Here is a 20104-nt window from a genome sequence, read left to right as displayed (position 1 = left end):
TGCGTGCGGCGCACCTCTCGGTGCACCCGTCGCCGCATCCTTTTACTGCTCTTCTCACCTTTTCGAGCTGCACCGGCAGCCATCGCGGGGTCGCCATGGTGGGTCGTACATCAGTTGTGGCCTACGTGGTCTCCTCTTTCCTCGCGTGCTCCTTGTTCTTGGCTGACTACGCCAACACGTACCGTGAGTTCTACCCAGCGATGGTCGCCTTGGCAAACTCGTCCTCTTTCCGGTTGCTCATCGTCAACACCGTCATTGCCTTTACCGTGGTGCTATGGATGATGCTGCAGTGGTGCTTCTTTGGGCAGCTGAACGCGTCGGAGGAGACGGCGCTGCTCACGTCCTTCACGCTCTACACGGTAGAGTGCGTCGTGGTGCCGCTGTACATGGACCAGCCGATCATAAGCGCCGCAAGCTTCTTCTTTCTTTTCACGCTCGCGTGGCGCGTGCTGCACAAGCTCGCGTCGGAGCGCGTCACGACGCTGTCGACGGTGCAGATGACGTGGATTTCCGCGACGCGCATGCCGGCGTACCTCTGCTTTGCGATCATCTGCGACGTTGGGCTGCTGACGTGGATGATTAAGACACGGCCGGAGTTGAACGAGGAGAAGGCGGCGATGCACTACTCCATGATTCTCATCTACATGCTGCTGCTGAGCTCATCGCTGCGCAGCACGGTGCACTTCGCCAGCCTGTTCGTCCTTCGTGGCCAGCACACACTTCTTCCTTTTGTGGCGGACGCCGTCACGAGCATTGCAGAGTCGCTGCTGTTCGTCAGCGTTTACGCGTACATTTTTTACAAGGCGGCGCTACCGCTGCTGCTCTTGCGCGGGTTCGTGGGGCACGTGCTGCGAATCTTCGAGAAGACATCCGGGCTGGCCGAGTTCCTCGTCTTGGCGCGGCGGGTGCGGAACAGCATGCCTGACGCCACCGCCGAGGACCTGGCGCGCGACGTGCGGTGCACAATTTGCTACGAGGACATGGTGCCTGGTGGCGGTACGAAGCGGCTGCCATGCGGTCACTGCTACCACATCGACTGCCTCGAGCGGTGGCTGGAAGGCCACTCGACGTGTCCGTACTGCAGGGCGAACATCATGCAGATGCGCGGCGGCGACAGCGCGGTGGTTCCACCTACCGCGGAGGCCGAGCCGGCGCCAGCGGGCGTGGTAGAAGGCGCGGAGGCACCTGGGGCTCAGGAGGGAACCCCCGCTCACCAGCAGCCGACCGACACCACCGACGACATGGAGGCCGAGATTCGTGAGGCGTACGAACGGTACAGGCAGCAGCTGTGCCCCCCGCCGTCAGCAGCGAGTAGCGCTGCCGCCACAGGTAGCCACTCTGCTGCCACGCGTGCAGACAGCGGCAGTCCGCATCGCGCGACGCTGCCTCCCTCACACGGGATGGCGACCCCGCAGACGGCTGATCAGCTGAAGATGAAGGCGTACCAAAAGTACCACAAGCGCCTGCGAGAGGCGGAGAGGGAACTGCAAATCGATCTGCAGCTCGCCGAAGAGGCGGGCTACGCGCCGTGATGGAACGAGGCGGTCCCTCTCTCTGCTGAATGGAGTGAGTCGCCGAGGCTGCACTCCCTCCCTCCCTCCTGGGGTCGGACATGCGTAAGGCGATGCCGTTGTGGTACACACGCGCAGAGACAGATGCAAAAATGGGAAACGGGGAGGCAGTAAGGGCGCACAGATGCATGGCCGCGCTCTCTCGAACCCTTTTCAACGACTTTCTTGTCGACTGTGTGTGTGTGCGTGTCTACAAGGACATGTGTCGGTGATTTGCTGTACTTGTCGCTGCGTGTGTGTGTGTGTGTGTGTGTTTGTGTGTTCCTGCCATTGGGAGAAAGGGGGGCTCCACTGGGCTATGAAAGTGAAAAGAAACAAGAAAGGCAAGTACAGTACCCTCAAGGAGACTGAACAGAGCGTCCCCACGCCCACGAGAGGTGGGAAGCGCGTCTCTGTGTGTGTGTGGGTGGGTGAGTGTGTGTGGCGGCGCACGGAGATTTGTGCACGGGAAGCAGAGGGAGCCATGTGCACACACACACACACACACACACACACACGCAAACTTACACATCACATCACATCACATCACATCACATCACAGAAAACACGAAAGTCTTAGCGATGACGCGCTTTTTACGCGACGGCGAACGCCCTCACATGTCCTGATCGCTTCTCCCACTGTGGTAGGCTCGCACATGGGTACATACACGTAGGGGGTTTGCGTGTGTGTGTGTGTGGGGGGGGGAGGGGGGTGTACACGCATCTAAGCCTGACGTCCTATGTACCGCATCGTTTGTTCCCCACCCGTGTCTTCTCTCTCTCTCTCTCTCTGCGATGACTAATACTCTGCATACACACGCACTGAGAAGTACAAGGAGCCGGTCGCCATCATGCTGTCCACCTCTCAGGCTTTCCTTGCCTCGTTGCGGTACCGCCGACCGTACTGGATGCTCTTCCTCAAGGGCGCCGATAACTGGAAGATCTACACTGTTATCCAGCAGCCAGACCACCAACGTACGGAGATGTTGTACCAGGCATGGCTTGGCGGCCTCGACAGACCCTATGTGCGACCGAAGTGCATGGCGCATCAACCGGTGTGGCTCAGCAAGAAACGCCACCTCCTCCAGAAGGCTCGCCTCGAGGGCCCCGAGACGTCCGTGGAGAAGTACGTGCTGGAGTGGTACAAAAAGTTTCACTCCTTCCAAGGGACGGATCGGCCCACCGCAGAGGACCTGCACACTGCCTTCGACCTGGTGGAACGCCCGCTTGACCTCAGCTACGCCTGTCAGCTGCTAAACCAGTGCAGAAACCACTACTACATTCGCCTCAGCGATGACTCCTTCGAGATCTTCCTCGAGGCGTGCCTGCGAGTGGATCGGAGGGACTGCGCTATCTATGCCCTAGAGCATGCAGAGGAGCTCGGTTTCTGGCACGTGAGCGACAACTGCCGGCGCTACTTGGCCGGAGAGCAGACGTGGTATAAGAGATCGCCGGTGGACCTCCTCTACTACCCCCTCGAAGAGAACGCGGAGCGCAACACCGCCGTTACGTCTGGCACCGCAGCCTCTGCGGTGGCCGCCTCTGATAAGGTCAAGGGGGATGAGAAGGTGGAAGGAGCGCCGCGGACGAGCGCGACTACTTCGGCGACTGCGGCTTCTGCGGAAAACGAGGGCGAGGCGGAGGTCACCGATGACGAGATTGCGCGTCTGCAGGCGGAGCTGGAGGCACTGGAGCGGGAGATAGGGTCAGAGGGGGCGGACGGAACTGACAAGGACTGAGGTGCCGCGACAGTCGAGCAGTGCGCCGCCATCGAAGGCGCTTGTGCGTGTCGCTGTCCGTCGTGTATGTGTGTGTGTGTATATGATGGTGTGGTTCGCTCTCTGCCTCCTTGCACCCTAAGCGCCCTCGCCCGTAACATGAAGCAAACAATAGTCAAAGAAGAAGGCCTGCCAGCTTACGCAGCGGGGGTCACGCTCGTGCGCACACCGCGCCTCAACCGCGTCGGCGTGCCCCGCGCAGGGCACGGAGGGGATGATGGCCCACGTACAGGCGCACCCATGTTCCGTGAATGTCTTTCTCAAACGCACGCACACACATACATACATAGCTCGCAATCTCTCCCACCCACCGCCACCCCGCACTCTCCGCCTCGCACCACATCGCTTCATGTCGTCGCCCCTCACCATCCTCTTGCGTGCCCACATTGACCGTGTCCGCTTGGCATCTGCTGTTTTGTTTTTGGAAGGTGATACACCGCAATTGCAGCTGCGCTATCGTCTAACCCTTCCCTAGGGCTGCCCCGCACGCCTGCAGCCTCGTTATCGTCTCCGTCCTTCACCCCCCCCTCCTGCCTGCCTCTCTCCCCTTGTCCTTGATGGCTGCAGAGGTGGTCGCGTGGTGCGACTACATCGTGCCTGATGTGTTCGCTGATGTCCTCACGGTGATTGGAGACCACACCGGCATGAGCTGGGGTGTCATGCCCGCTCACCAGTACTGGTTTCAGCCTCCCAAGCTGCACGTGGTGCTCTGTGCGGTGGCGCTGCTGTTCTGCAGGGTGCTGCACCGCCAGTCTCGCGGCTTCCGGTCAGCAGCCATCGCGCGGCTCGGCACAACTGGAGTGAGCCGCCCACTGAAATGCCCGATCAACAGACTGATTGCGTACACATTGATGGTGTGCTTGGCGGTGCAGGGCCTTACGAAGGCATCGCGGCCGAAGCCCTTTGTGCAACTGGGGTGGCTTCTCATGCCTTGCCACGTCTTCACTGGGATTTGGATCTACATTTTCATGCGTGATAGGCCGTACCAATACGGGAGTAGCTGCTACCTCGCCTCGCTGTTGGTGGACTGGGCCTGGTGCCCGCTCGGGGCACTGGTGCAGCCGGACTGGGACGATCATCGCTACCTCTGGGAGGGCTACGTCTTTTTCCTGCATCATGCTCTGCTGCTCCTGCTGCCGCTGTACTTCGTCGCTCGCTACGACACGCTCGGGCTTGACTGGGCGCACCTGTACCACCTCACTTGGGTCCCGACGCTCGTCAACTTCGCCTTTCTCGCCCCCTGTGGGCTTCTGCTTGGCCTGAACGTGAACTACCAACTCGCCCCGCCGCGTCTGAGCAGCAGCGCACCCGCCGTTCTGAAGACTGCGCTCTACCGCCCGGCACTTATGCCGGTGCTTGTGGGGCTGTCTATCGTTGCCAACATCGCCGTCCGCATGCTCGGCAAGGTCATCGGCAAGGTCATCGGCAAGCTCTTCACCTCGGCTCAGAAACCCACGAAGCTTGAGTAAGGTGAGCGAGCACCGCCGAGTAGCCTCTAGCGTTGAAGGAGGTGGGCAGCAAACGCTGCCGTTCGACCTGATGCTGCTGCTGCTCGCCTCACCGCGGTGGTGACCAGGGGGTGCGGTGCGAAGGCACGTCGCCACACCCGTTCCCTGGACACACACGTAGGCGTGTTCCGCTCTCCGCAAATTCCAGTTTTACCAGAGCAGACGCACATGGTTGATGTGCTCCCCTTTTCCTTCGCCTAGCCCTCCCCCACCCCTCCTCGAATAACACTTCGATCCGCTGCGGTCACAATCACACATAAGCGAACCGAAAACGAATAAAACTAACAGCACCGAAGAGATAGAGAGTGAGAGAGTAGCAGCAGCGGTGTCAGATGCGCACACATATGCGTGGATGACCGGCTGCGTGTTGGTGCCGGGCGACATTGGGAAAAGGGTGAGAGAACGAGAAAGCACTGGCAAGACGCCTCCCCATCTCCCCACCACCCTCCTCCATCATGATCGATGCCCACCGTCTTCCACTTTGGTTTCATCCACCATCGACGTCCTCCCTTCTCTCTACCGACCCGCCTGCTCCGCCCCGCCCCGCCCCCGCCCTCATCGACCAACGGTGCGCGGCTTCTTGATTCGCCGTACTCGGCAGGTCCGCTGCTGCGCTCTCTACAGCAGTCACACCCGCCCTCCTTCCGTGTGTGTGCATCACCTGTTTCTCGTCACTGGTGCCGTTCTGCTTTCTTTTTGGGGGCGCCCTTCTCTCACTCTTCTCCCTCCCTCTTTGTCGAATCATTCACATCTGATCCCCTCGTCCGACCCCACGCCAGCCACCCTCACCCTCCTCCCACCCCCTGTGACTAGCGCGAACCAAATGGTGTACGCACTGCTGGAGCTGCCCGCTGGCGTGGCGCTGTTCAAAGTGGACGGCGAGAGGCGTAAGCTGAAGGCGCTGCTGCATTTCAAGAGCACCGCCGATGCCCTCGAGACGACGGCGCAGCTCGTGAACGGTGAGCTGTCGAAGCCGGTGCGCAAGTTCCTGAAGAAGAACTACCTGGAGAAGGAGGTGTCCGAGGAGCTGGCGGTGGCCGATGCGAAGCTGGCCAAGGCTATCAAGGAGACGCTCGCCATCCCGTGTGTGTCCGGTGAAGACACGCTCCCGACCTTCCGTGCGCTTAAGCAGAACATCGACAGCCTCCTCGAGGACGTCTCGGCGGAGCAGCTGAACCAGACGGCGCTCGGTCTGGCACACAACCTTAACCGGTACAAGCTGAAGTTCTCCCCTGATAAGGTGGATATGATGGTTGTGCAGGCGGTGTCGCTCCTCGAGGACCTTGACAAGGAGATCAACAAGTACGCCATGCGCGCGCGCGAGTGGTACGGCTGGCACTTCCCCGAGCTGGGCAAGATCGTGAACGACAACGTGGCTTACTGCAAGATCGTCCTAGCCATGAAGACGCGCTTCAACGCCCGCGACACGGACTTCTCCGACTTTCTCGAGGAGGAGATGGAGCAGCGAGTGAAGGAGGCGGCGATGGTGTCAATGGGCACGGAGATTGCGGAGGAGGACATCGAGAACATCTCGCGGCTGTGCAACGAGGTCGTCGCGGCCTCGAAGTACCGCGAGCAGCTCTCTACCTACCTCTCCTCCCGCATGCAGACCATCGCCCCGAACCTGACAACGATGGTGGGGGAGCAGATTGGTGCCCGACTAATCCAGAAGGCCGGCTCGCTACTGACGCTTGCCAAGTACCCTTCCTCGACGGTGCAGATCCTCGGCGCTGAGAAGGCCCTCTTCCGTGCCTTGAAGCAGCGCCAGGCCACCCCCAAGTACGGCATTCTCTACAACGCCTCCGTGGTGGCCAAGGCGGCCCCGGCGCAGAAGGGCACCATGTCCCGTGTACTCGCTGCGAAGGCGTCGCTGAGCGCCCGCATCGACTCTTTCGGCGAGGGCGACAACACGCCTGCCCTAGAGTACCGCGGCAAGGTGGAGAACCGCCTCAAGGCTTTTGAGGAGGGCATCGCGTATGGCAAGAGTGGCAACGCCCGCGGCGCCGGCGCCGGCTTGGAGCAGCGCGGTAGCTATGGCGACAACCAAGGCAACGGCTTCAAGCGCCCGCGCATGAACACTAGCGGCTTCAACAACGACCGCGGCGGTCGCGGCGGCGGCGGCGGCTTCAAGCACTCGCGCCCAGAAAACATCGGCTACTAGAGGTGAGGAAGCGAAGGGAGAGTGAAACGCATTGCTGCGCATGCAGCGCGAGGGAAGGTGTTTTAGCAGGTGGAAGGCTGAGGGGAGGGGGAGGGGGACAGGCCACGACTGTGGCCCGCAGATGTTCGCCTCCGGGAGGGTGGCAGCGGGTTTGTGATCGTCCTCAATCGGCCGGCCGCTTCTCTGCCTCCTGTCTTCCCTCTGCCTCTCCCTCTGCCCTTGCTCTGTCCGCAGACATGCGCGTGCATGAGCAGTACGTGTGTGTGTGTGAAGAACAGCGGTTGTGGTGGATGCTCGTTGTGTCTCATGAAGACGGTTGCTGGTGCTCTCTTTTCAACTTTGTGTTTTTGGCTTGGGTGTGTCGCTCTCTCTCTCTCTCCCTCCCTCGCGCGCGTTCGCTGTTCCATAAGGGTGTGATGACGATGATGGCAATGATGGCGACGGCGGCGGTCACCCCTCCCCAGGAACACCACCCTCCCCTTGTGTTCCTCCCTCTCTTGTTAAACTCCGCGATAACTTGGTAACACCCTTTTTTTTGCCTTCATCGTGTTGTTCGGCGGCTGATGCGCCGTGTGCATGTGTGTGTGTGTGTGTGCGCGCGCCGCGGACCAAAGCTCCCCCTACCCGCGCAAGTGCACAGCTGCCTCTCCCGCGCACCTGCGCACATCACACACGTACACCAACGCATCCGCCATGTTGCCGAAATGACTCTCGTAACTTCCCTCTGTGAAAGCAACGCACAGGTAAAAGGCACCCCGTATGCATAAACACACGTACTCACTCAAGAGGAGGATCAGCGGGACCGCGCAGATGTGTGAAGGGCGGTGGCGCTCTTGACGCACACGCACTGGTGCACTTTCTCCTTCCCCCACCTACAGACTCTTGTGTGAGGGCGACATGCTAGCGCCCCACGCACTTGATGCAACTATGAACATCAAGAGCCAGAGGGGAGGGGTGGGGCTGAAACTCACGACGACTCACGAGGCAGGAGCTGTGGGACCTACAGAGGGCAGACGGCCCACACGCACATTTATGCGTGCAAGTCCGCGCACCTTGTAAATCTTCGCTGAGAGAAGCATGTAGGGCGAGCACCTGCTTCCATCTTGCAGACGAAGACGGCTCTCGAGATACACGGCTGCACATCGCCGCAGATACTCGTTGGTGCCTCCCCTCCGCCCCTTACCCCGCATGCTCTGTCACGACCTCATCTCTCTTTCCCTCGTTCTCGCCCTTCACGTGCATCGGCGCGTCATTCACGTCATTGGTGCTGCTGCTGCAGCCACGGCGGTGGTCGTTCTATCTCTCGATCGCTCGCTCATACAGATTGCGGACGCTCGCATGCGTACTTCCACCACACTTACGTGCATGCGCGCACACACACAGAAGGTTTGGTGCCGCGTACGTTGTTCCTGTACACGCTGACATGTTCTGTGGTAGTCGGCGGGTTTACCGAGCCGCCCTCTTCCATGGCGCGTCGTTGCCGCGCAAGTACATCTCGCTAGGAGGATGGTGCGGCCCAGCGTTGATGTTGGGGAAGCTTGGCCTGCGCACGGAGGCATACCCGTTCGATTTCAGTCGCGTCACTCTTGATGGGCTGATGCACTTCATCCGGAACGGCTTTGCGGAGGGCTTCTACCCGCCTGGGCCGCTGCCGTACCGACCCGAGTGTGTGGGGCCGTGGGTGCTCTTCCGTGGGCAGCACACGGCCTTTGCGCACTTCGACCTCAACGACCCACACGTGCAGGCCCACTTTCAAGTAAAGATGCGCCGCTTCGACGCGGTGCTGAACTCCCCGGAGAGGCCCGTCACGTTTTTCCGCACCGTCACAGCGCGCTATCCTCAACAGGAGCTGGCGCTCGCCCTCGATCTGGAGGAAGCCGTGGCGCGCCGCAACCCTTCCCTCGACTTCCGTATTGTTTTCATGGTGCACGACCAGGGGCTGCGCGCCAACGCGGTACAACTGGCCCCGCTCTCGCCGCGGGTAACTCTCTGGACGCTGCAGTACCGCGGCTTGCCTGGCGACACGCTCTTTGACCGCACACACACCGCCTACCGCACCGTCATGATGCACAGCGTCGCGGAGAGCAACTGGCCTGCCGTTAACGTAGGCGTTGCCACTCCGCCACCAGCGACGGTGGCGCCCGCAGAGGCGCGGGATTTCGAAAGCGGGGCGCTCCGCTGTGATGGCGCCATTCGGACCGACGACGTCCCCCTTTCCGATCTCACCGTGGACCGCTTCCCATGGCGCAGCCACGACAACTTGGCCTTGATCGACGGCGTCGCCAGCGTCGGCGGCACTTGCGCTGGCATCGGCAGCACAAAGATGCTCGAAGACGCCTCTGCCGCGCTGCAGGTGGAGGGGCGAGTGCGACGAAAGTGTCGCTACTGTGGAGACGCGACCTATCACGCGGCAGGACGGCCCTTCCGAACGGAGCGCCCTTTCACCGACGAGGAGGATCAGCTCGTGCTCATCCACCTCTACCAGATCCTCACGGGCGGGGACAAGGTAGCTGCAGTGGAGAAACTCGCACATGAGATGCGGCGCGGCACGTACGAGGTGATTTGCCGTATTCAGTACTTGACCAACTCCAGCACGAAGCTCATGGATTCCATTGACCCCGCCAGCCCGTCCGACTCGTAGGGCCTTTCGGACCCCCTTCACCGGGCGGCGCAAGCATTCTGTGCGTGTACCGATGGATGTCATCCTGCACATCACTCATGTGCGATGGCGCCTTCCGTTTCGGTGCCGGTCGCAGTAGACCAGCGTGTGCGAGTACGTGCCCGCGTAGGTGGACGAGTGCGCAGAGACTCTGCTTGTCTTCTGCTGCAGCATGTTCATTTCTCTGTCATGCAGCATGAGGTCGAGCCCCACTCTTGCACCGGCCCTGTCACAGGCCTCTATCGCCTGGTGCGAAGCAGCTGCAGAGACACACGTGACCGCAACGCGCCAACTCGGCCATCTGAGGGCACAGCCTCAGCCTCGAACTCTACCCGCCACCCACCCACCCACCCCGCCTCACAGGTCGCCCCACAGCCGCTCACGTTGTGCCGGTCGCCACACGGTGCGATTCCATCGCGATGGCACAGGCTCCCCACAGCAGCAGGACAGTGTGAGGGCCGGGGGTGGGATGCGTTCGAGTCACGCCGGCACTCTGCCCATCACATGAATCGTGCGTGTGCGCTGTCGCAGGTCGCTCCGGCGCCACGCCATCCGGCACCTGACGGCCGACATCCGCAGCGACATCTTGCTCTGTCCTCCCTGCGTTATAGGTGCTTGACCCTGTCGCCAGGAGAAGCGGTTCCGCACTGGCAGGGATATAGGAGGGAGAGGGTGGGGGGGGTGGGGGTGCGCCGCTGAGCTTCCTCCCCAGAGACAGAGTTTGGGTGCACGAATGACCCCCCACCTGGGGGGGGGGGGAGATGCCACGCGCTGCGGGGTGCCCCCACCCCACTCCGTCTCACCAGGAGCACAGACACTCTAGTCTGACGCCTAAAAAGGCTTGATATGAAACACCCCTGCGTGTCCATATGTAGCTCCACCAACCGCCCCCTCTGTTCCCTCTGTTTCTCAATCATCGTGGGCCTCTTCGCTGTCACTGACGCCTCCGCCCAGTGGGACACACGCGACACGGGGGCGCGACAGCCTACCTTCGCCCTTCCCGCCATCATCACTAGCATCAAAGACTTTGCGCGAGAGAAGAGGAGAGGTAATGGCGTGCAGAGCCTGCGCCACTTCGGTTGTGGTGTGCGACGTCGGCACGAGCACCACTCGTCTCGGCTACGCTGGCAACGCGGAGCCAACGTTTGCGTTGCCCACTGTATGTGCCTGGCGGGACCGCATGTCCGCTGAAACATTCGCGGTTGGAGACGCGGCTGCCACGATGGTGGGACCCGGAGTGCAGCAGCGCAGACCGCTAGAGCACGGGCTGGTGGTGAACTGGGATGTCATGGAAGAGTACTGGTGCCACCTCTTCAACCGCTACCTCTGCGTCGAGCCGCAAGATGTCGGTGTGCTGCTGACCGAGGCAGCCGTCACCCCGTACGAGCAGCGAGAAATGACAGCGGAGATTATGTTCGAGAGTTTCGGGGTGCCGCGGCTGTGCATCGGCTCGCAGGCGCTCTTTGTGCTGAGCAGCGTTGGCGACGGGTGCGACACAGCCGTGGTGGTGGAGAGCGGCGCTGGCGTGACGCAGGTGGTGCCCATTGTGGCGGGTTACGCCGTGTCCGGCGCGGCGCGTCGTTTTCCCGTGGCGGGCTGGGACATCACGCAGTACGTGCTGAAGAGCCTGCGCGAGCACGAGCGGGGTATCGAAGCGGAGCGAGCGCTAGAGGTGGCGGAGCGGGTGAAAACGCGCTACGGCTACACGGCAGACGACATCGCGTGCGAGCTTGCGCGGGCGGAATCGAACCTGCCTTCCTATGTGATCCACCACACGGAGTTGCACTCGCGCACCGGGGCCCCGTACTCTATCGACGTGGGCTACGAGAGATTCCTCGCACCGGAGACGATGTTTCAGCCAGATTTGCTCGCCGCACCGTCGGCTGTCACCGCCTCCGCGTGCGGCGGCCTACCCGCCGTGATCGACTCTGCTGTGTGGTCCTGCCCAATGGACGGCAGGCGGCCACTGTGCGCAAATATCATCGTCTCTGGCGGCAACGCACGTTTCGCCCACTTTGCGAAGCGCCTGAATCACGCACTGCAACGTGCCTTAGATGAGCGTTCCGCCGCCGTCATGGCGGCCTCGGGCGGCACTCTGTGCCGACAAGTCAAGTACGAGGTGAACGTGCGCGATCATTCACAGGCAACGCATGCCGTGTGGAGAGGGGCCAGCGCCTTCGCCGCCAGCCCAGAGTATGCGACGGCAGCCGTCGCGCGAGAGGCGTACATGGAGTGTGGCGCCTCCGTGATGCGCCAGCACCGCATCTAGTGCAACGGCGCAATCAGGCTGACGGGGACCTATGCATGCGCTTCGCTTCTGTGTTGGTGGTACATCGGGTTGCATATCTCTGTGTATGTGTGCGCACCACAGTACCGGCTGTCGCGTCAACTCCCAGTCTTGTGTTGCCGCTGCTACCATCCTCTCCCTGCTTACCGGCAAGTGGGGCCGGAATTCGAAGAGCACCAGTACACGCGCGTGTGTCGATGCGCTCAAGGGCACTCTGGAGCATCGCACATTTGGCCACAGGTCTATGCGTCCCATCTTGCGATGGTACACCTCAAACCTCCGTCGCTGTCGCGATGTGAGGAGGGAGCCTGACTTTGCTTTCCGACCTCAAACCTCTGCCCATTCCTCTCCACCCCTTCCGTTGCCTCACAAGCGTCGTCCGATGAAGCGGTGGCGGACAGCGAACCTGTTCACCCCAGCGGAGGTGCAGCACGCCTTTGCGGCGCTGCACCGGAACGCGGAAGCTCTCTACAGTGTATCCGGCACGAGCAGCCCACTCGGCCCCTTCGTTTGTCGACGTGGTGGCGCGCGTAGGCACCGCCGCGATCACATCGAGCTGCCGCTGCGCCACATGTACGAGGCCAAAACTGTGTACGAGCAGTTGCCCGTCGAGGTGCGGCTGATATGTGCTGGCCTGTATGAGGCCGCTCTCGGCTACGCGCAGGAAGCGCTGCGGGAGCCGGGCGTCTCCTCCGCCGCCCGTGACGGGATCCTCAGCAACTTGGGCCGGAACTCCGTGCTGCGGGTGCTACGGTACCCGGCAGGCTCTGGATGTCGACCGCACGTCGATCCTGGCTTGTGCACTGCCTTGCTCGTGGGGTCGGCAGGTGGGCTGGAGATGAGCACAACCGACGCGGTGCTGACGCCCTTCGCGAGCGGGCCGGGGCACAACACGGCTCATTTTGTCTCCTCGCCAACATCCATGCGCGGTGAAGCGGCGACTATGCCGGGCACGCTTCCGCACTGGGAGCCGGTCCTGACCGCGCACACCGGAGAGGCCGTCGTCATGGCAGGAAATATGCTCGGGGCGGTGTCGGGAGGCGCTCTGCCCGGTGTGTTGCATCGGGTGCGGCGGGACTGGGTCGCCGAAACACCGCGGACAGATGGACAGCGCAGCCCACCTCTGCACGCCGCATGTGTCGGGGGCGGAGCGGATGCGGAAGTGGACGCAGGCAGCGGGGTCTTCCGCTTCAACGTCATCGTCGAGCTGCGACCGGCACACGCGAAGCGCTGGTACGCCGCGACGTCGGGGCAGTCGCAGTTGTCATCCGCTTCATCTCCGTCATCGCTGGCATGAGAAGAGAAGGGAGAAAGATGAGACGCACACGGAGTCAGTCGTGACCGACTCTCTCTCTCTCTGTAACGGCATCCGACGTTCGCCTCACAGAGAACTCAACGGCACACGGGCATAGACATACGCGTACACGCATGACGTCACGCATGCCCCTCCCCGACGGCGTCGTATCGTTTCGGTGGCACCGCCTGCACAACCCCCGCTCCCTTGCCCACCAGCTCCATGAGTAGAAGCGGGTCTTCATGCTTTCCAGGATTACTCCAGCCGGCGCACGTTTTGGTGCCCCTGTCTTGTGTTAGTTTGTTTTTTTTTAAGGGAGAGGGTGATGCTGTCAAGCCACGCTCATCTGCTTGTGGCTGCCCCCCCCCCTCCTCCTCCTCCCCAAACACACACACACACACTCTCTCTGTGTTGAACCCAAATCTCCTCTTCCCATCCCTCCTTCCTTTGTTTTCTTCTTTCTCTGCCTGCCTGCCTTCCTGCGGGCGTGCGTAAGAAGCACGTCATTGCGACGCCCGCGTAGATCACCACACTTCATTTATCGCACACGTTCCTCCTCCCTTGTCCCCCCTCATCCACGTCTTCCACCAGTGCTCTGTGCGTTGACGTCACTACCAACAGCAGCGACCGCAGTGAGCATACACGCCGACACCATTGCAGCACCTTCGTTCCTCATGTCGCAGAGCACCTCACTGGCCTACGCCACTCTCTTTCACCCGTCGCGCGACAGTGCCACAATTCAGCACAGCGCTGCGCGGGCATCAGCGGCACATCAGCAGCAGGTGCAGCAGAGTCCATCGATAACCAGGGCCACCGATGGCGCGACGTACACTGCAGAGGGCATCGCTGTTGCGTCGCTCTCGTCGCTGGACACGTGGACGGGGTTCCTCAGTTCACAGTGGGCCGAGACAGTGAAAATGCAACTGTCGATGCCGTCCAACGCGGCGCCTGTGATCTCCCCCTCCGGCGCCGACCTGATTAGCTCGCTGCATAGCATTGTGTCTCGGCAGAATAAGGTGGTAGCGCAGCCGCAGGAGAAACTAGTGGCACAGCGGGCCAAGGAGGAGAAAGACTGGGAGGCCAAGAAGCAACTTTCCCAGTCCACCTCCGCCGAGGGAATGCCAGGCTCTTTCAAGAATACCAAAGATGAGGCGGTGTCCTCCGTCGATGATAACGTTGCCGACAATGCTGCTGAGAACACGCAGGTGTGCGTGCTGCTTGCTCACCTGCTGGAGCACGCGCGCTTCCTCTGGGCCAGAGCCGTCTCGCAGCATTTCAGGGTTGCCCAGGTGCGGAAGTCCAGTTCTAGCAAAGACACCCGGTCGCCCAAGAAGGTCACCGCTGACATCAACGCAGAGGCCGCCATGGAGGAGGAGCGCGTGGGGCTGCCACCCATCTCGCTGCTGTTCCGCTGTCTCGTGGACGGCATCAACTCTGAAGAAGCGCGGCAGGCCATCGTCACCGCTGGTGTGCTTCCAGCCTCCGCCTGGGACAGCGGTGTGCTGGGCGTCGATCAGTTGGGTATCCTTACGGTATTCGAGCGTCACGTTCAGGCGCTGCGCACCTTCCCCGGCATCGTCCCCCCGTTGGAGGCGCTGCGCGAGTACTTCGCCGAGCTGCACCCGCAACAGCTGAGCAAGTACTACCCAAGCGGGGCCCTCGACAGCACGTTAGAGCTGGCGGAGGCTCAGATGGACGCGTTCTTGCGTTTCGGCGACGAGACGGAGCAGATGGCCGCTCTCCTACGCGCGGGGCTTCACCCCTCCGTGCGCCGTCTCCTATACGCCCGTGCGCTGCAGGTGCCGTTGACGGTGACAGACGGCAAGCCGATGTTTCTGGCGCAGGGGGAGCTCATGACGAACCACCTGCGCCACGGTCTTGCGCGCTACCTCACCTGCTCCTCCCGGCAGGCGCGCGACAAGGTGAAGCGGCGCTTCCACCACCGCTACTCCTCGTCGAAGGAGGAGAACCGCGTGCGGCTGCTGCAGCGTCTCGCCCTGGACGACATGTTCATCAGCGTCGGCAACAGCGACAAGTATTTTGTGTACACCGACGACGTGGAGGTGCTGTCGACGGCGATGGTGGTGGATCATAGTCTGCCTGTCCCGAAGATGGTGCAGGCGCTGAAGCAGTTGGGCAGACCACGCGATCTGCTCGACAGCTACGTGACGTACCTGCAGTATCCCGAGACGAATCTCGTCCAGCAGAAGGCGTTGCCCTGCGGCGTTGCTCCTTTGGAGGGCTTCGCCCTCCTGCTGGGTGCCCTCTGCAACGTGACGAGCGACACGGTCGAGCAGTACGAGCTGGCGGCAGCGATTGTGGCGCAGCTGTGGAGTCGGCTGCAGGGCCCCACACCCGAACTCTTTCAGTGCTGTTTGATCTTCGAGAGCCTCGTGCAGCAGCTGGCACTGCCGGCCGTCCTGCACGCAACGCGCAATCTGCAGTACCCGCCGCTCGTGCTGGCGATGCGGTGGATGCTGACGGGCTTCGCAGACCTCCTCGATGCCTTCGAAGTGCTGTCCTTCTGGGACCTGGTGCTGTCCTACCACATGCGTGAGATGCACCGTCGCAGTCCACTGTCGTTGCCCACTGGCCTCGCCAACGCAGCCCCGCATGACACCAGCACCCCATGCGCGCTGTGGCTGCTGCCCATGTACGCGGCGGCCATCTTTGTGATGCGGGCCCCACTTGTGGAGGCCTGTAGAACGGCGGCCGAAGTGGACGTGGTGTTCGCCACAGGCCACCAACTGCGCACCCGCTCCCTCTTGCAGGGGCTACTCTTTGGTTGACGGCTGCGGCGACGGCAACAGCGCGCACGCCTAAGCGTGTGCACACGCCCTCTTCTCTCCCTCGCTTCAGCTCTCCCTCTTTTCCAAAGGCCGCGCGATGGTGATGACGACTACCCCCGTGCCTCTGTCGTGCCATCCAATCGATGGGCGCGCACAGGAACTCTCCTATGAGGCGCACGCATACGCGCATTCACGCGCGCGCCTCCGCTGCTGTACGTGAGCTCATCCCGCATGCTGGGGCGCATGTGCGGGTGTCTTGGCGCTCTCCTGCCGCTCGCCCCTTCGCCCTCCCCCCCCCCTCCCCGTGTCCCTCCCGCCACTGTCCTGCCCGCCTCTTCCCTCTTTTCTCTACGCATTTGACGGTGCGTGCGCCCCTTGTGTTGGGGTGGTGGCGGCCCCGACGGGAGGGAGCTCCTTCGACCTCCCGTTGATACCTCTGATGGGGGCACTGCTGGACGTGGCTTTGGTGCTGGTGTTTGTGTGTGTGTGTGTGTGTGTCCTCCACTCCACCCGTGTCAGATGTGCACCCTCGTCGCACAGTATTCACTCATATTTGGCACCCCCTCGCTTGTGAGCTATCAGCGAAAGACGAACGCACGCACAGCCATCGAGGAGAGACGCGACATCGTCTCGCGCAGAGCTGCAGGTGCACGGAACGCTTTCAATGGTGTCGGCGTCTCCGCCACAGCGCGACCGCGGCTCGCCGCCAACGCGACCACTGTCCGAGCCGCAAGATGTCGATGCCCCAGCCGCCGGCACCGTCCAGGCTCTGCGGCAGGCAGTCGAAGCGCAGGAGGCATGTGTCCGTCTCCTGCGCGCGCGCCAAGCAGCGAGAGAGGCGCTGCTGCGCCACACTCGGCGATTGCTGACGGCCGACGACTCGATCGAGTGGCCTGGCTCGGTGGAGCAACTTGTGCGTCAGGTGGAAGCGAGTCTCCACAAACTTCAGCAGGCCCATAGTGAGGCTGCTGCACCGGCAGCGACCACGGCAGACAATGTGGCGCCGACTTCCGCGCCGTCACGGTCACCCCGGAATGCCGCTGGCGATGCCGACCCTAGCGCCGATCCGCTGGCTCGCATCTTTCATAGCGGCGTGGAGGCGCAGCTGGCTGCGGTCGCCGAGCCACCGCACACACTTCCAGCGTCGACGCTCGCATCGCGCTCATCGACGGCGAAGAGAAGGAAGGAGGCTGGCGAATCCGGCTTGACGAACGCAGTGAGCACCACCTCCCCACCACCAGGTGGGCCGTTCCCGCCGAGAAGTGCTGCGATGACCGCCCTTCTCGCCCGGTCCGCATCTCGGCAGGAGGCCGGCCACGCCGCGATGCTCGCAGCCCTCAGCGCCCTCGAGCTTTCTCTCATGAGCAACAGCGGCGCGACTGAGGTGGGCCGCGACGTCCACAACGCAGAGCCAGCCTGGCTGCGTCAAGTGGACAGTGACAGTGCCAACGACGACGACGCAGCGCCTGAGGAGCAGCAGCAAGAGAAGGAAGGAAATCGCGGCGATATCGCCTCTTCTGATTACAGTGACGACTTTGAGTGCGGCAGCAGCACCAGCAGCGGTGCCGATGATTGAAAACCGCCAGCTGGGAGGCCGAGTTGGCAGACCCCTCCTTCTCCTCCCCCCCCTCTTAGCCGGCGAACGTCGGCGTTGGCAGTGTGCGTGAAGGAAGTCGCTTCTGTTGCTCGTTGGAATGCTTTGGTTGCCATCGCTGAAACTCCCCTGTTGTGAAAGGCACACAAGCGACGCAGAACAGTATGCTGGAGGGTCCGAGCGTGGACCGCAGGTGAAGCAGCGGGAGGGCGCGCACACGGTGTGCTATCCCTCCGTGGGCGTCATGCCGCGGGAAAGGCAGGGTAGGTGGCAGCGAGAGACACATGCTGGCGTACGGCGGCGGTTGCAACTCGAGCCCGAGACGTGCGCGTGTGCCACCGCCACCGTGCGGCTGTAGTAATCGATCACATCACCGCCTAGCCCCGCCATGCTCACAGAAGACTCCTGCAAACCCACCAACCCTCCGCTCCCCCTCACGCAGTCCCCCCCCCCATAACCACCTTCCTGTTTGCATTGCCTGCTGCGATGGCGACACTGACGCGTGAGCGCGCGTGTGCCTCACCGTGAAAACGATGTAATCACCTTTTCCGAATCAAGGGCCCTGCGGTGAGCAACGCCGCGTATCTCACGGACGTGCGCATACCTACACAGAGACGCAAGACGATCTTTCGTGTTGCCCAGCCCCCTCACCACGCTGCTCATCGATGATCGCTGCGTGAACTTCCGCGTCACGGAACTGCGCACCGGTCATGGCGTGCTGGTCCCGTCGTATTACGCCGACGCAGTGGCGTGTGCAGCAGATTGATTGCTTTTGCGTGCCGCCGACTGACAGCCTCTACGATGTCATCGGCATGGATCTTGACGGAAGAGACGGCGGCATGTGGAGCGGGCGAGCGCTGCTCGGTCGCGTAGACGTCGACGGCGTCGTTGTGCGTTTGCTAGACGTGCTGGAGGCCTTTGCGCAGCGTGCCCGTCGACAGGAACGCCGCGCCCGCCGGTGGACGCAGCGCTGAGCAACTTCAACTTCTTTGACGCGCTCTTTCTCCGCACGTCGATTGTCTTTTTCCCGTGCCTCGACCCTCCCTCTCTTGCCCCCTTCTCTCGCAGCCTTCGCCGCTACTCACACCAAAGTACATATAAGCTTGCATTGCAGCGCACGCGCAGACGTACGCCGTCACCCTTATCCGCAGCTGAGTCCCTCCGCCTCGGCCTTCCGCACTGCCGCCTCGTTTTCTCGGGGCATTCGCACGCGCACGAAGAAGAAATGCCGTCGCTGAACAACAACACAATTCGCGAGGACGTCATCTTCAAGCGGCGTGTGAAAGATGTACTGCTACGCCACGGCGGCACTGGTGGCTTAGTGAAAGTCCTCATCGACTTCAACGCACGCGAGGCGGTCGCCGCTCGTCAGCAGCGCCAAACGACAAGCACCGACTCCGGCTCCTCGCGCACGGATGTCGGCCTCAGTCATGCGCAACTCCTGCTCTTTCTGCAAGACTACGGCGTTGAGCTGACCCCTTTCGAGGCTGCGTATCTGTGCCGCGCCTTTGACGACCACGGCTCCGGCTTCATCAGCGGCGAGACCTTTACACGGCATCTCACCGGCCTCAACGAGCGTCGACTGCGCGCCGTCAAGAAGGCGTGGCAATCCCTCGAGAGGCGCAACGGCGCGAGTGGGAAGGTCTCGCGTGAGCTCCTTCTCTCCACGTTTGCAGCGGTGGCGGCCGAGAGAGCACATGCTGCGGCGGGCGACCCGGGCAACCCTGCAGACGGCGCTGCCCACGACGCGATTGCCACGACCTCCTTCTCGTCTCCTGTGGGAGGTGCGCTGCAGTCGACCTTCGGCGGTGGCCACGGAATGCATGAGCACCTCAAGGAGGCATACATGACCTCGATGATGGGCCGCGGCAGCGGCTTTATGGCGAAACCCAACGCCGCCGCTGGCGGTGCCGACGGTGAATCTGGCGAGGCAGCCGACCGTGTTTCGTACGCCGAGTACCTTGCCTTCTACGCCGGCGTCAGCCCCCAGTTCGCGACGGACGAGGCCTTCGTCACCCACGTGCTGCAGTCGTGGGCAGCCGACGACGCGGCGCGTCCAGCGTTGGACGAAACAGCGCGCGAGTGGGGCCCGGACGGCGACCCGCTCGCGCTAGACGGCCCTCGCTACGTGAAGGAGGCACTGAATCTGGAGCTGGGCATTTCCTCCAAGTCCTACAACTACAGCCACATGCAGCGCGAACACCCCTATGTGGAGCCGCTGCCGCCGCTCAATAGGCCCGACATCATGGCGACGACGATGCAGCGAACGTACGTCCCCTTCGACAAGGCAGCGCAGATGCTGGCCGACCCACTGGTGACGCGGCGCGGTCAGTCGAAGTAAACCACTCTCGAGGGCAAATATGCAGCGCGGCGCATAATACGGCAAAGCCCCCGACTCGCCCCCTCCGTCCGAAGTTGCATCTCTCTCTCTCTCTTTCCCGCCCTCCTGTGATGCATTTCCGCTGTACAGTATTCCACGCCCTC

General features: G+C 62.3%; 10 protein-coding genes and 1 non-coding gene across 11 annotated transcripts; all 11 read left to right on the top strand.

Annotated features, from left to right (window-relative positions):
• Positions 1 to 95: 95 nt before the first annotated feature.
• Positions 96 to 1532, top strand: LMJF_15_1410 (conserved hypothetical protein; the record flags this gene model as incomplete). Its single annotated transcript, XM_001682007.1, has 1 exon — positions 96 to 1532. One exon carries the CDS (start codon positions 96 to 98, stop codon positions 1530 to 1532), a length of 1437 nt encoding a protein of 478 aa, XP_001682059.1.
• Positions 1533 to 2401: 869 nt separating this feature from the next.
• LMJF_15_1400 (conserved hypothetical protein) lies at positions 2402 to 3289 on the top strand (the record flags this gene model as incomplete). The annotated part of the gene is made up of 1 exon (XM_001682006.1): positions 2402 to 3289. One exon carries the CDS (start codon positions 2402 to 2404, stop codon positions 3287 to 3289), a length of 888 nt encoding a protein of 295 aa, XP_001682058.1.
• A 596-nt stretch (positions 3290 to 3885) lies between these two features.
• On the top strand, positions 3886 to 4797 carry LMJF_15_1390 (conserved hypothetical protein; the record flags this gene model as incomplete). The annotated part of the gene is made up of 1 exon (XM_001682005.1): positions 3886 to 4797. One exon carries the CDS (start codon positions 3886 to 3888, stop codon positions 4795 to 4797), a length of 912 nt encoding a protein of 303 aa, XP_001682057.1.
• A 391-nt stretch (positions 4798 to 5188) lies between these two features.
• On the top strand, positions 5189 to 6997 carry LMJF_15_1380 (putative nucleolar RNA binding protein; the record flags this gene model as incomplete). The annotated part of the gene is made up of 1 exon (XM_001682004.1): positions 5189 to 6997. The coding sequence occupies one exon, from the start codon at positions 5189 to 5191 to the stop codon at positions 6995 to 6997; it is 1809 nt and encodes a 602-aa protein (XP_001682056.1).
• A 1423-nt stretch (positions 6998 to 8420) lies between these two features.
• LMJF_15_1370 (conserved hypothetical protein) lies at positions 8421 to 9638 on the top strand (the record flags this gene model as incomplete). The annotated part of the gene is made up of 1 exon (XM_001682003.1): positions 8421 to 9638. One exon carries the CDS (start codon positions 8421 to 8423, stop codon positions 9636 to 9638), a length of 1218 nt encoding a protein of 405 aa, XP_001682055.1.
• A 1069-nt stretch (positions 9639 to 10707) lies between these two features.
• Positions 10708 to 11925, top strand: LMJF_15_1360 (putative actin-related protein 3 arp3; the record flags this gene model as incomplete). Its single annotated transcript, XM_001682002.1, has 1 exon — positions 10708 to 11925. The coding sequence occupies one exon, from the start codon at positions 10708 to 10710 to the stop codon at positions 11923 to 11925; it is 1218 nt and encodes a 405-aa protein (XP_001682054.1).
• A 400-nt stretch (positions 11926 to 12325) lies between these two features.
• LMJF_15_1355 (conserved hypothetical protein) lies at positions 12326 to 13240 on the top strand (the record flags this gene model as incomplete). The annotated part of the gene is made up of 1 exon (XM_001682001.1): positions 12326 to 13240. The coding sequence occupies one exon, from the start codon at positions 12326 to 12328 to the stop codon at positions 13238 to 13240; it is 915 nt and encodes a 304-aa protein (XP_001682053.1).
• A 671-nt stretch (positions 13241 to 13911) lies between these two features.
• Positions 13912 to 16026, top strand: LMJF_15_1350 (conserved hypothetical protein; the record flags this gene model as incomplete). The annotated part of the gene is made up of 1 exon (XM_001682000.1): positions 13912 to 16026. The coding sequence occupies one exon, from the start codon at positions 13912 to 13914 to the stop codon at positions 16024 to 16026; it is 2115 nt and encodes a 704-aa protein (XP_001682052.1).
• A 664-nt stretch (positions 16027 to 16690) lies between these two features.
• Positions 16691 to 17602, top strand: LMJF_15_1345 (conserved hypothetical protein; the record flags this gene model as incomplete). The annotated part of the gene is made up of 1 exon (XM_001681999.1): positions 16691 to 17602. The coding sequence occupies one exon, from the start codon at positions 16691 to 16693 to the stop codon at positions 17600 to 17602; it is 912 nt and encodes a 303-aa protein (XP_001682051.1).
• A 370-nt stretch (positions 17603 to 17972) lies between these two features.
• LMJF_15_ncRNA1 lies at positions 17973 to 18533 on the top strand. The gene has a single exon (XR_002460102.1). It is a non-coding gene (non-coding RNA).
• A 312-nt stretch (positions 18534 to 18845) lies between these two features.
• On the top strand, positions 18846 to 19961 carry LMJF_15_1340 (conserved hypothetical protein; the record flags this gene model as incomplete). Its single annotated transcript, XM_001681998.1, has 1 exon — positions 18846 to 19961. The coding sequence occupies one exon, from the start codon at positions 18846 to 18848 to the stop codon at positions 19959 to 19961; it is 1116 nt and encodes a 371-aa protein (XP_001682050.1).
• Positions 19962 to 20104: the final 143 nt, after the last annotated feature.

The sequence above is a fragment of the Leishmania major genome, chromosome 15 (assembly GCF_000002725.2).
Source record: "Leishmania major strain Friedlin complete genome, chromosome 15".
NCBI classification, from domain to species: Eukaryota; Euglenozoa; class Kinetoplastea; order Trypanosomatida; family Trypanosomatidae; genus Leishmania; species Leishmania major.
This window is presented reverse-complemented; position numbering and strand designations above follow the sequence as displayed.